The 12,528-nt window shown below is 40.0% G+C and overlaps 1 protein-coding gene across 3 annotated transcripts in view; it reads right to left on the bottom strand.

Annotated features, from left to right (window-relative positions):
• Nucleotides 1-984: 984 nt before the first annotated feature.
• SFMBT1 (Scm like with four mbt domains 1) overlaps nt 985-12,528 on the bottom strand; it is a 71,754-nt gene continuing 60,210 nt past the window's right edge. For 2 of the 3 annotated variants that reach the window (XM_062008551.1, XM_062008549.1), the window contains exons 13-21: nt 11,864-11,906; nt 10,530-10,594; nt 8,930-9,069; nt 6,495-6,604; nt 4,538-4,713; nt 3,586-3,764; nt 3,152-3,397; nt 2,530-2,658; nt 985-1,658 (exon numbers count right to left, since the gene is read on the bottom strand). In XM_062008551.1, coding sequence (XP_061864535.1) covers nt 1,518-1,658; nt 2,530-2,658; nt 3,152-3,397; nt 3,586-3,764; nt 4,538-4,713; nt 6,495-6,604; nt 8,930-9,069; nt 10,530-10,594; nt 11,864-11,906 — 1,229 coding nt within the window. In that variant the 3' untranslated portion in view covers nt 985-1,517. The remainder of the gene's footprint in view (nt 1,659-2,529; nt 2,659-3,151; nt 3,398-3,585; nt 3,765-4,537; nt 4,714-6,494; nt 6,605-8,929; nt 9,070-10,529; nt 10,595-11,863; nt 11,907-12,528) is intronic. The other variant, XM_062008552.1, reaches the window with a different exon arrangement.

Below are 12,528 nucleotides of genomic sequence, written 5' to 3'. Positions count from 1 at the left end.
GCCAGAGTGAATGAATGCAAGACATCTGAAACCTAATGCCTATTTGATGCAGATCTTGAGCCTGATGCAAGTTTCCCCACATCTTCAATGGAAAGTAATCTAACCCTGTTACTTAAAGTGTCAAGTACTGGCCTACAGAAAGCGGCTGATTAGGTTTTATTACCCTGGAAAAGCAGAACCAGCAGTTCATCCTACTGTAAGTCTACTTATGGGAACTAGATGTCACTCTGGTCCTTTTCATTTTCTCTAAAAAAACTGACATAAACCTCTTTCCTTTCCCCCCATTTTCATCAAGTCTGATCCTGAGCAGCTGTAAATAGTTAAAAATACAAAGTCATGTTAGTAAGATAGTTTCCAGTATGCAAACACTGGCAGAGCTAAGTTGCAGTCCTCTATTGATTGCAGTTTCCTTAGTGTGTTCTCTAAAAAGATGTTCAGGTAGCAAAGCAAAAGTCTGCTGACAGGCTCTGTGTATATGGCCCAACTGTTTGCTGTAACAAAAAGGTAATGACTTCTCACAGTTAAAAAAAAACAAAGAAGAAGAAAAAAAAGAGCTGAAACCCAAAATACAGAAAATGCTGAGGCACTTTCTCTTTCCTTCCTTTTTTTCCTACAGCCCATCTGTAAGAGAAGTGCAAAATAATTAAGTTTTCTGGCTTCTGCAAAAAGGTAACATCCAGGCTCTGCCTATATAAGTTTCAGCTAAAGCTTTGGAACAGAAGCTCTGTATACTGATACTGGTTTGTACTCCTGGCATGCCTACAGAAGAGAGACTGCTGTGCAGCTACAGACCATGTGTCCAGAAGAAGTAGTTCCCTCCCTTTTTAGTTCATCACTTCTACTGTTCAGGCTACAGAGGTAGTAAAAAACAAACCAAAACAAAAACCCAACAGCAATGAAATGAAAAACAAAATCAACGAAACACACCCCCCCAAAATGAACCACACTCTTGCTATACTGTACATTCAGAACCCTGTGGCCACATTGTTGTCCTAACAATGAACAAATTCATTAAAAAACTCAACATTAATACACGAATGTGCAAAGAGCACATTCCAAAGCCAGTGCTGTGGTAGAGCAAGTGTTCGTCCACAGGGAGGGAAGGGGATTCTGTGAACCATCGGGAACAGAGAAAGGTTATTTCTGGCAGCCTACATGCTAAAGTAAACAGGATCTGTTTCTCCTTTTAAAGTTCCGTGCCAACAGAACTATTGAAATGTCATTTCCCACCAGAGGAGGCTTTTCTGTAATCATTAAAAAATGCATTAAAAAAAGGGAACCATAGAGCAAGAGACTATTGTGTTCCCGAGCTGGCAGCTGGTAGAGTAGCCCCTGTTTTTGCATTGGCATTTTGCTCCAGATGTTGTCTTCCTTTTGTCAAAGCGAAAAACTGAGGCTGACAGACCCTCTTAGGTCACCAGGGCATCAGTTTAACTTCATTTGGCTTTCTTTAATAGACAGAAAGGAGCATGTTCTTGTAGTTGTGCTTCAAAAGTCCACTTCAACTTGGCTGCTCCTCAGTTAGCAAACTGCTGATAAAAGGCAAGTTTGACCCTCTCGATGTGATGGCAAAGTTTAATAGCTGGCCCAAGTTTCAAGTCCATACACTCCTGAACAGTGGGCAGGGTCAGCAGCAGCAGTGCCTGGCCATCGATTTCCTGTCAGGAGACAAAAACTCCACAGTGACTTTACATTTTTATTTTCCCCTTTTCCTTCAGCTTTGACTTACTGGAATTTCACATTCATGATCATCTGTGAATTAGACATTTCTCTCATGCTACTCCAGGCAGCATAAAACCCCCAAATCCCTCTTGCAATAAATTGTCTCCTTTCTTTAAATATCTGCTAATATTTGCTGGCTAAGGGAGAGTGTTTCAGCAGAAGCTACTGTACAGAAAAAAATTAAAGTCAACCTAACAATAGAAACTAAGGAACTTTCAAGCAGAAAGTCATTTCACCTTCTAAAAGTCATTTTAGAAAGTCTTTCTGTAAGAACAGAGATTCTACAAGGAAAAGGATATCTTCTCAATGTCTACCACAAACCACACCTATCATTAGTACTACAGTTTTGATGAACAAGGTTTTTAATGGCAAATTTTAAACAAGATGCAAGTACAGTGTTAACTTGATTCACCTTTGTACCCTAGTCATATTTTGACATTAAAATGTCCACTTGTTGTGCAGCTGTACAACACTGATACCTACATTTGGAAAAAAGTCAACCTACGTGGCAAAACTATCTCCTCAAAACCAGGCTCCTGCCTTCATGGTGCTTGGTTGTAGGCATTCTCTATAGTTTTTAGGATTACCATGCCCCACAGACCAAAACATCCTCCACTGAGAAGAAGGAGAAAGAAGCCTGAAAAAATCTGATCATTTCCTTAACTTTTCCCTCCCAAACTGCAGAGAGTTGCACATGGATTTGTTTCCTCAAAACCCTAGCATAAAACTCAAACTAGCTTCGTTTAGTGATTCAGGGATAAGAGGCAAAGTGACAGACTCCACATTTTAACAGACAGAAAATAATACCTGATCAAGGAAAATTCTTGCCAGTGGTGCACAGTCAGTGGATTTGAGGAATCGTACAACATCAGCCACGCTCCATTCCAGAGGGTTACTGTCCAGCTGCAGCTTTTCAGCAACTTCCAGCTTTATGTCCTAGACAAGCCATTCAGAACAAAAAGAATTCCCAAATATCACACAGGCAATGGACCAACACAGCCCTCTACAGCCCCACACCTAAATATTCAGCTGTCAAATGAAGCTCTAATGAGAGGTCAGATCTCTTGGTTAGCAGAGATGAGCAGAACAGCGTTGTTCTCAGAGTGGAGGCTGTAACTTTAGAGCCAGTAAAGCAGGGATCTAAATCCAGGATTTGGTTAACCCCACACCACTGTTCTGGTTGAACCAAGAGGAGTGCTTAAAGCCAGGAAATGGGAAGCTCATCATTCTGTTTAGTCTTTTTTTACAATCTTGTAATATGACTGTAATCAAAATAATGATTTTTAATTACTCTGTAGTGCCTTCACAATACCCTTTATGGGGTAACAGAGTCTTTTATGGGAACACATGGATGACAGTTAATACTCCCAAGACATTTATGACTGCCCAATAGTGAGCAGGCTAGAACAAAATCTGCATTTGAAGATACCTTTGGTGAAGGAGGTTTATTTTCATCATCAGAAAAGGAAAAGGTCCTGAGCTTCCTCTTGCGCTTGTCTCGGTCCTGAGCCAGGGAATGAGACAGTTCACTCTGTGTAGGAGACGATGACAATGATTTTTTCTCTGATACCTCTGATTCCTCAAGCAATTCGTCTTGGTGCTCTGAAGTACTATCCTCAGTCAGAGACTCTTCATCTACCTCATCCTGGTCATCTTCCTCTTCTGCCCCACTGCCCTGGAGAGGTAGGAAAAAAAACCCATAAAGAAGTGATGAAAGAGGAAAAGTTTGGGACAAAAGCTACAATTGGCACCCCTTTGTCAGCTGTAAGCTGGGGTTACAAGGAGCTAGTAGTTTGTTGATTTCAAGCGAAGCTGCTCAAAGATCACATATTGCACCTATTGAAGTTGTTAGCAGTCTCATACCTGGGGAGATCCAGCTGGAGTGTTATCCACTGAAGCAGAAGAACGTTTTTTCTTATGAACAAAAAAATGTTTTCGTCTCTTCCTTCTTTTATTTGGTTTCTTCATGGCTACTTCCAGGTTACTGTGGCCACCCGGGGGCCTACCTATCCGCTTGTTTTTCCGCTTGCCGTAATAGTGTGCTACCAGGACAGAAGAAAGGAGCATCGTGTTGAAATGCACCTTCAATGCCACTAGTTCCGTTTGTCCATAATCAGGATTGGAAAAATCAGTAGAAGGACATTTCCCAATACAAACCCCAACTCTGCAAGACTTCAAAGTAAGTATGTCTGTATTTTCCTCTTCAGTTTGGTTTAAGGAAGAGGAGTTACTAATCAATTTTATTTCTCCTAGACAGATTTACTCCTTCTACCTCTGAGAAGCCCCAAATGATCAGATTTTATACAAAAAAATCATCACTCACAGACTTGTCCAAATTTAATGGTGCTCTTTGTGATTTCTCAGTTTTTAAACATGGCCTCGATGAACTTTGTTCTCACAGTGTGAAAGGGTTAGTTACTTGAAAAAAAACCCCTAAAAACCTAAGAAAAGAACTTGAAGGTGTTTTATTTGGTTCATAAACAAATTGGTAAAAGCAATTACAATGCCATTTAAATTACAACATTACAGTCAGTTCTTGTCGCAAAAGTTATCTTTAAAGTTGCCTTTTAAAGATAAAGCTTTATACACGTGCCAAAAAGTTAAGCCATGGTTCTACCACTTAATATAGAAGTCATTTTTTTCTCCCCTGCACACTGGTATGTGGCTATTTTGTAGGCCTATGTATGTAGTGCTTGAGCTGCTCCTTGTGTAAGCAAACCAACGTATTTTGGATTCCTTCTGCAGCCAAAGACAGAAGAAACCAAAGTGTAACACCCCAAGCCCCACCTTGGTTTGAGATCAGTGATCTACTCACTGTATTTAGTCTTTGTCAGGACAGAGCAGTTCTCTGAGCACTTATCCAGCACCATCTGAGGGCCAAAGAGGTTTGGACAACATTCCAGCTTGATGCATGTTTTCCTACAGAAATCTGCCACCCGATCCGCCGTCCTCACAACTTCCACGGTTGCACGGTAGCTCTTCCCTTTGTACCTAGCATTGAAAAGACAGCCATAACTCAGGAGTCCTCTAATCATCAGGAAAGAAGTACTTCATTGAGAGGTGTATGAGAGTAATACTTTGAGATCAAACTCAGGGAAAACCTGACCATTGAGGAACTTTCTGGATGGACAAAGTCCAGGAAATGGGTAGTCACAGAACCATTGAATGGTAGGCACTGGAAGGGACCTTTAGAATCCTGTCTTTTATGACAGATCCTCAAGCACAGAAAAAAGCCAGCACCAGAGATAGACCTGCAGTACCAAACAAAGCTACACTGACTATAAAACACCATCTGAGAGGACCACAGAATAACAGAATCACCATCCTGGAGTTTAGATGTTTTGTTTTCTTTGTTCAGAGATGGTTTGTTCTTTCTTTGTCAGGGCACCACAGAAGTGACCACTATAATGTGGACAGCTGGTCCTTAAAACCAAGGAGTGCACCAGTTCAGCTCATAAAGGCAATAGCAGACAGCTTCTAGTGAGCTATTCTATGCACACGCTACGGCAAACAAATGAACTAGTGTTACATTTCCCATCAGCTTTCGTCCAACTGCTGAACAATTCATCAGGACAGTCACTTGCCATGACTCCACATACTGTTCCTCTTTGATTTAAATTAAGAAAAGATTTCTTTTTGTTCATCAGCTTTGCCATGACACTGACAGAGCCACACTGTGAAGCAGCTGCCAGAGTCATTCATCATTTCTGCCTCACTCTCCCAGCACAGCTACTGGCACGTGCTGATATCTATTAGGGATGTCTCACGCCTGCAAGTGTCTAGTTAATGCACTAGAATCAAAAGCTATGTCATCATAGACCAGACATCCCTGGTGTCACTACTGTGACAAAAGAAAGCACATAGCACCTTCAGTGAAACCAAATGGACTTTTTTTCCCCCTCTATTCTTTAGCTACATCTTCTGTTTACATTAACCTTTCATCTGGTCTTCCTATTGTCCAAATCCAGAGCAATCCTTCAATACAGGGAAAGATGCCTTTTTACACATGAAACTGATCCAACAAAAGAACTGCTGACATGTCCAAAACTATGTATGACAGTGGACTATGGCACATTGCTTGCATACTAGAGATTAGATTTTCCCACAGTGACCTAATTACAAGACCATCACAAGAGTATAAAGAAGTATCTGGATTTAGCAAATATATGCAAATATGCTCACTGCTTTTTTTATTAGCCACAAAATAACCCTGCAAAGAAACCCCAAACCAAAAAGCTCAGCAGTAAAACCAGGGAGTGCTTTAGGGTAGGCTGTTGTAGAAAGACTTGATGCTAGGCCATTTTAGAACTCTGCCAGAACTTAACTTCAGAGGAATCTTCTTCCACTGAGAAATTTGTGTGGAAGTGCCATGGAAGTCTTGAGAAACTACCTAAGCAGTATGTGCTTCTGCTTTAAAATACTGACAGTTATCTTCAGGTGAATTAAATTATCTCATAGCTCATCTTAGGCTGCCAGTGTACATGCTATGTTGTACACACCACTCTTACTTGGCCACTAGCTGCTCATGTGCCAGTAGCAGAGCACACCTGGTATATCAAGGAGCATTAAAATCCGATGACTTCACCAGATGCTCATAAAGATATTTATAAAGATTTGAGGTTTAGTGGCTATCAGCATTGTAACAGGTTATAAACCTATAAAAAATAGGTTATAAAAGTTTTTCCTTCTCCAAAAAGCAAGAAGTTAAAGCATGGACTGCAAAGAACAGTGCTATTGGGCTCAGCTAAGCAGGGAACAGGACAAGAATTTACTTGGCTTTCAGGGTCTCTCCGTGCCCATGCCATGCAGCCTCTTCATCCAACTGCAGTTCTCGCAGGACACGGCTGGGTTTGTAAGCTGCATTGATCAATAAAGTGAGAACCTAGTGAGGGAGGGAAGAGGAGAAAATATGTTTAAATTATTTGTACAATAAATTTGTTTTAAAGTGCCAATGTAGCATAGGAAATTACTTCTATTCATCCAAATTATTTAGCATCAAAGCACTCATTCACAGCAGGATTACAGATGCCTTCTGATACTGCCAAAATGAAAACTGAGAGCAGTCAACACTTTAGGCCCTGCCAAACCTTCAGAATTTGTCTGCAGAGTCACGAGTGTATCTAGCAATTTCCAAGTCATTGCCCTTGAATTACACATCACTAAATTACACCCTGGGGCTGGATACTACAAAACTTGCATAACCTTGGGTAAATCTAAGTGATTATCTTAGGGACTGCTTGACATGTGAAGATGTGCCAAAAAATGCTGCAGGATTTTGCTGCCTGCCAACACACTACTTACTACAAAAATCATACTGCAGAACCTTTAGCTCTCCTCTCTTTTGCTTTCATGAAACATGATAAGGCCTGTACTGCAAAAAAAATGAGACTCTGGTGTTGTAAAGCAACTCAAAGTTGTGAATAGCCTGAAGTTAGTGGGGGATAGTGTAAATCTTGCATTCCAACTGTATTTGTTATTTTCAGTATAAGCTTATTTCAAATCATTCCCAAATTGGGTGCATCAGAAGCTTGACATAAACTTGTAGCTTTGTTCCTACTAATGCAGCAGTTCAGAAGCCTACAGTTCAAAAGAAGAGTATTAAACATAATGCAAGCACCAAACTCACTCTAAAATGAACAAGAGTCATAATTGAAATGAACACAAATAAGCATGTTGGTTGAAATTTTAGCAAGACTCAGCATCTGTACATCAGCAGGATTTGTGCATAATTTCTGCTTTCAGGTAGTGAGGCAGGTTCAACCTTCACGGGTAAACGAAGCTGTCACAGAATTTCACACTTGCCTTTTTGCAGAGCTCACATCAGAGCACTGAAACTTGCAGAAAAGATGAAGTAGTACTTAGAATCATAGAATGGTAGGGGTTGGAAGGGACCTTCAGAGATCATCTAGTCCAACCCCCCCCTGCAGAAGCAGGGTCACCTAGATCAGGTCACACAGGAACGTGTCCAGGCTGGTCTTGAAGACCTCCAAGGAAGGAGCCTCCACAACCCCTCTGGGCAGCCTGTGCCAGGGCTCCCTCACCTCAACAGTGAAATAGTTTTTTCTTATATTTAAGTGGAACTTTTTGTGTTCCAGCTTCATCCCATTACCCCTTGTCCTGTTGCTAGCTACTACAGAAAAAAGGGATGTCCCAACCTCCTGACACCCACTCTTTAGATATTTATAAATGTTAAGATCTCCTCTCAGTCTCCTCTTCTCCAGACTAGACAGCCCCAGTTCCAGCAGCCTTTCCTCATATGAAAGATGTTCCAGTCCCTCGATCATCTTGGTGGCCCCTGCACTTTCCTGCATGCAAAAATGGACTTTTCCAATCATCAGCTTGAGTCTTGTCCACTGGACTCTTGTTTTACAGCATGTGTGCCAGAAAGTCTTTCTTAAGGTCTCTCCCAGTTATGATATGTGGTAAGGAAGGTAAAAATTCCAGAGATGCTGAACCAGTTCTTGAATTTAAAGGGATCATTTCATGAAAGCTCAAGTGTGCACATGTTGTTACTATGCCTTGGGAAACAGCCTCTCTGGTCAGGTAACAGTCACCCCAGGACCAGTCTTCTTGAAAATTTCAGAAAAAATAGTTGTTGCATTAAAATACCTGTAAATCTGCTGTGAAACACCTTCTGGACAAGGGGTCTTTGGAGTTACAGAATAGCCTGTGCCTCCCTCTTCCCTTCCCTTAAGTTACATTAAAAAGCAAACCCACAATTTCATCTAATCTGTGCAAATCTTATTGAGCTCAAAAACCACAGAGAACTCTTTTAATTTTTACAGTTACCAGAAATAGTTTGCTATTTGTACTAAGAAAATCTGTATTTCCCCTGGTTTAACATCAGCATCACAAATTGTAAAGGAACTTTGGGATCATCTTAAGCTAAATACCGTTACCTAGAATGGAAGCATTTATTACAGCTACAAAAAGGTACTAATGCTTTGACTGTGGTAATTGCAGGTTATCCTGTTTTAATCTAAAATAAAGTTTAGCAGCAGAAGGCTGACTGTAACTCAGCTCAATGAGAGGCTTTTACATTTTTTGCCACTCACAAACCAGTCTGTGATTCATGCTTGATTTTACACAGAAATTCCTCTTTATTCATTACCAGCTTAAATGTATTAATCACCCATCTAGAATCAGAGAGACACTACTGTTTGTGATACACTGCTATATGCAGGTCCACTATGTACAACCAACTCACCTCCTTCAGAACAAGAACACAGTTCCCAGGTCCCACAGACTGAGGAAGCTCTGCAATCCTGCCTTTGTTAAGGTATGGCCCTGAGAAGCACCGGTGGTTGAAGTAGATCTTTGGGCAGCAGTACTTGCCATTAATTACCACTGAGGAATGAGAAAGCAAAGATGTAAACCACATGCTATAACCTCCCCAGTAAAGAATGACTTCTTGCCATGCTTAATATTTTGCCTGTTGTAACAAAGGAGGGGAAAAAGTCTTGAATGACATGAATTTGGGGTAGTTTCAGTGTCACATTTGCAGTGACTGCATTTGTTACTCAGTGTTGCAAAAACATATTTCACACTTCATATGCTTGTTTGCAAATTTAAAAATGATAGGAAATAAAGTTGGTCATTTACTAGAAAAGAAACATTTCTTCCTGGCTACTCTGATGCTTCATGGTATTGTATTGGCAAGAACTTTCAGCAAGAAGGTGACAATCCCAATTTTTTGGTAGCAGAAGCACTTCCTACACAGCAATTATAGATAATTTTTCCAGTCAAGTAATTATCTCTCCCCCAAACTTCTGCCACCAGAGAAGCTGTCGAAGTTATCCTCCACTGTTTATCCTAAATTGCAATGTCATATCACTTTGCATTTTTAGACTCTTTTCCCTCAATCAGCAAACAAAAGATGAAGCAGCTGATGAAGTGACCTTTGATGAAGCGACACCAAGTTTTCTAAACCTATTAAACGGTTCAGTGCTGCTCAGAATTGAAGTTATGTATAATATGGACTGCAAGACACTTATGTATAAACACAAAATTGTTCTAACCTAGCAGTGTTGTAGCTTTTTTTGATTGAGCAACACTATCACTGGAAGATCTTACATTCAATAGCTGATAACTGGCAGACAAATAAATGAAGTACAATTTACATCAGGATTCTATTAAGAGCTAGTTAAAATGCTAAGCAACACGAATCATTTCTATAAAGCTTACATTTGGTGCAGCTTCAGATGTGCATTTCACTGTACAGAAAACAGCAGAAGAGGCATTTTGTTGCCAAACAGATAGATCTGTATGACTATTTCACCAGCAGATGTACTTCTTCATCACATACATTCTTGCAACAGTTTAGAAAATTATTAGATATCACCATCTGGCACACAAAGCAGTTTACAGTTTGAATTGCTTTTGTTTATCATGATGATGAAGTTATCATAAAAACCAGACAAACCTGCTTCCCCAAGCTAGAATCAAACAAACTCATGAGCACAGATGCAGCACGCCTGTTCAGCTTCTCCCAACATTATTAAACATAACAAGTGACAATAAAAAATCATCTGCATAGGTCAGAGCACACATTTGGCTCCACATATCCTCTGCTGAGGAGGAAGACGTTCTGATGTAAAAATCTAATTTTCAGATTTAATGCACATATCAATTGCAGGACACAAGTAATGACATGCTTTTGTTTGCTTCATTCCTTTCGGAAGTTCAACAAATACCAAGGGATGAAAATCTTCATACTCTTTCCTCCTTTTCCCTCTTCTAACAGAAAAGTGTTGAGCTGAACTGTTGTAGGATTTTGTCTTTGTTAACCTGCCTTCTCTGATCAATACCTGAGTCAGAGGAGTTCAGTTCCTGGTTCTTTAATCCATCGTGCACTGTCCTTGAAGACAAAATTCTGAAATGAGCAGAAGGAGGTTAGGGAAAGGGACAGTTGGTAAGGATAATCACCTCTCACTTCCTAAAAACCAACATTTAAAGTTTGTTTTCTCCAGGTCCAGCCTTAGCCTTATTAATTTGCTTTTTATACCTTCCCTGTTTCACAAGAAGAACATGCAAAGCCTATCCAATTCAATTTGGAAAGGACTACTGTACAGCAACAGCTATCAGCAACTCCTCCTTGCTTGAAGTATATGAGCTACCAAGCTGATCAACACAGCACACCAACAATAGTTTATATTTTCTGCCTCCCTTTAACTTCATTTCATGTCTCATGGCACAAGGCAGGGTATAATCTTACCTCATGTATTTGGAAAAAGAGGAATTTTAAAAAAAATACAATCAAAATGACTCAAATGCTCTGGTAAGAATCCCAATTACAAAACATAGAAGAACAGTCTGCTCAGTATTTTAGGAGCAATGAAAACATTGGCAGAACTACTGACAGATCTGGTGTTTGTAAAGCTGCAAGAGTCAATAAACCCAACTGTCAGGCATTTTACTGAGCATTTTTGAGTAGGCTCATATGCAGGAGTTCCACATGCATGACACAGAGTTTACAGGTGAACTGTAGATATTAGTAGAACTCTCCTTGTTGGCTTCTGAGCTACATTTAATCTAAGAAGGAACTACTAGAAATTCATCTACTAAATGACAGCACTTACACTAAAGCCAAATTTTCTGATCAGCTGTGCAAAACACCAGTTACATGTTAAGGCAGACACTTTTTCTGAGCATGTTCACATTTCAGAAACTGTATTATTTGATAAGAGAAGACAACAAAAAGGGAATCCATTAATCTTCTCTCTCAATCACCATTTTAAAAAAGCTCAAGCACAATCTTATAGTCTTTAGATCAGACTACTTTTTCTTAAATACACTCCAATACTCACAGATAACGTCATCTTTTAAAAATGAAAGATCAACAACTTCTACCCCAGAACTTCAATGATTTGACCTATTCAATAATTCAGCTGAGTTGCACTGGCATTGTTAAAAAACAAATCCCATGCTCTCTATCTCCTACTACAGCAGTCCAAGAGGTCTTTTTTCCCCATCAACAAGAACTACCAGCATTAAGATAAATGGCCTGTGGAACCTCTCAGTGCTCAGTATAGCACTTCTGTAAAGCTAAATCCCCTTGAAGACAACATGATTTACCAATCAGAAAAACACCAAAATCAACCTCAAACCCAACAAAAAATAGAAGCAAACCCCTGTTACTTACTGTTTCTCTGGTTGAACTACTGCAATTTTTTTCTGCTTATTTACTGAATGGAAGAAAAAGAAAACAGACAGTAAATTATGGGAGGCAAAGAAAGGGAACATCCAGTACAATAAATATAGCAGACTCATTTCCTCTAAGTTATACACCAAAACAAATCTGTTTGAAGTCATCACAATGTTAGACAGCTGACCCATGTGCACTAGAGGCACACTGGCCAAAGTCATTTGAAATAACCCAAAAGATCTGCTTCAACTTTCACTAAACAGGCCTGCACATCCCCAGTTCTAGCAGGAAATCTCACCTTTTGTGCATTGTTTGCATCACAGCTCCTAAACTACTTGTAATACATACCAGCCAAGAAGGAATAATATGCTTTCCTTTTCAGCACCCAAAGGTGCTGAAACCTGACCAAAGGTGAGGTTCATAGGCTGAACTTGCTACTTTCCTGATACAGTAACTTCAACACCCTTGAACTTTGAAATGGCATAAAATTAGCTGGTTAAAAACATAGATGACTTAGGCCAATTGCTATGGAGGAAAATACTGTTGCAACTAAGAAAGCCAGCTAGGTGATGGATCCACTTGCTAATTCTGGCTTTCACAATCAGGTAACAGTATCAAACAAGGAAATGCAACATGTGCTGCTTCAGCAGCTTCAGGCTTTT

The sequence above is a fragment of the Colius striatus genome, chromosome 15, assembly GCF_028858725.1.
Source record: "Colius striatus isolate bColStr4 chromosome 15, bColStr4.1.hap1, whole genome shotgun sequence".
In the NCBI taxonomy this organism is placed as follows: domain Eukaryota; kingdom Metazoa; phylum Chordata; class Aves; order Coliiformes; family Coliidae; genus Colius; species Colius striatus.
Note: the sequence above shows the minus strand (reverse complement) of the source record. Positions and strands in the feature narration are given on the sequence as shown.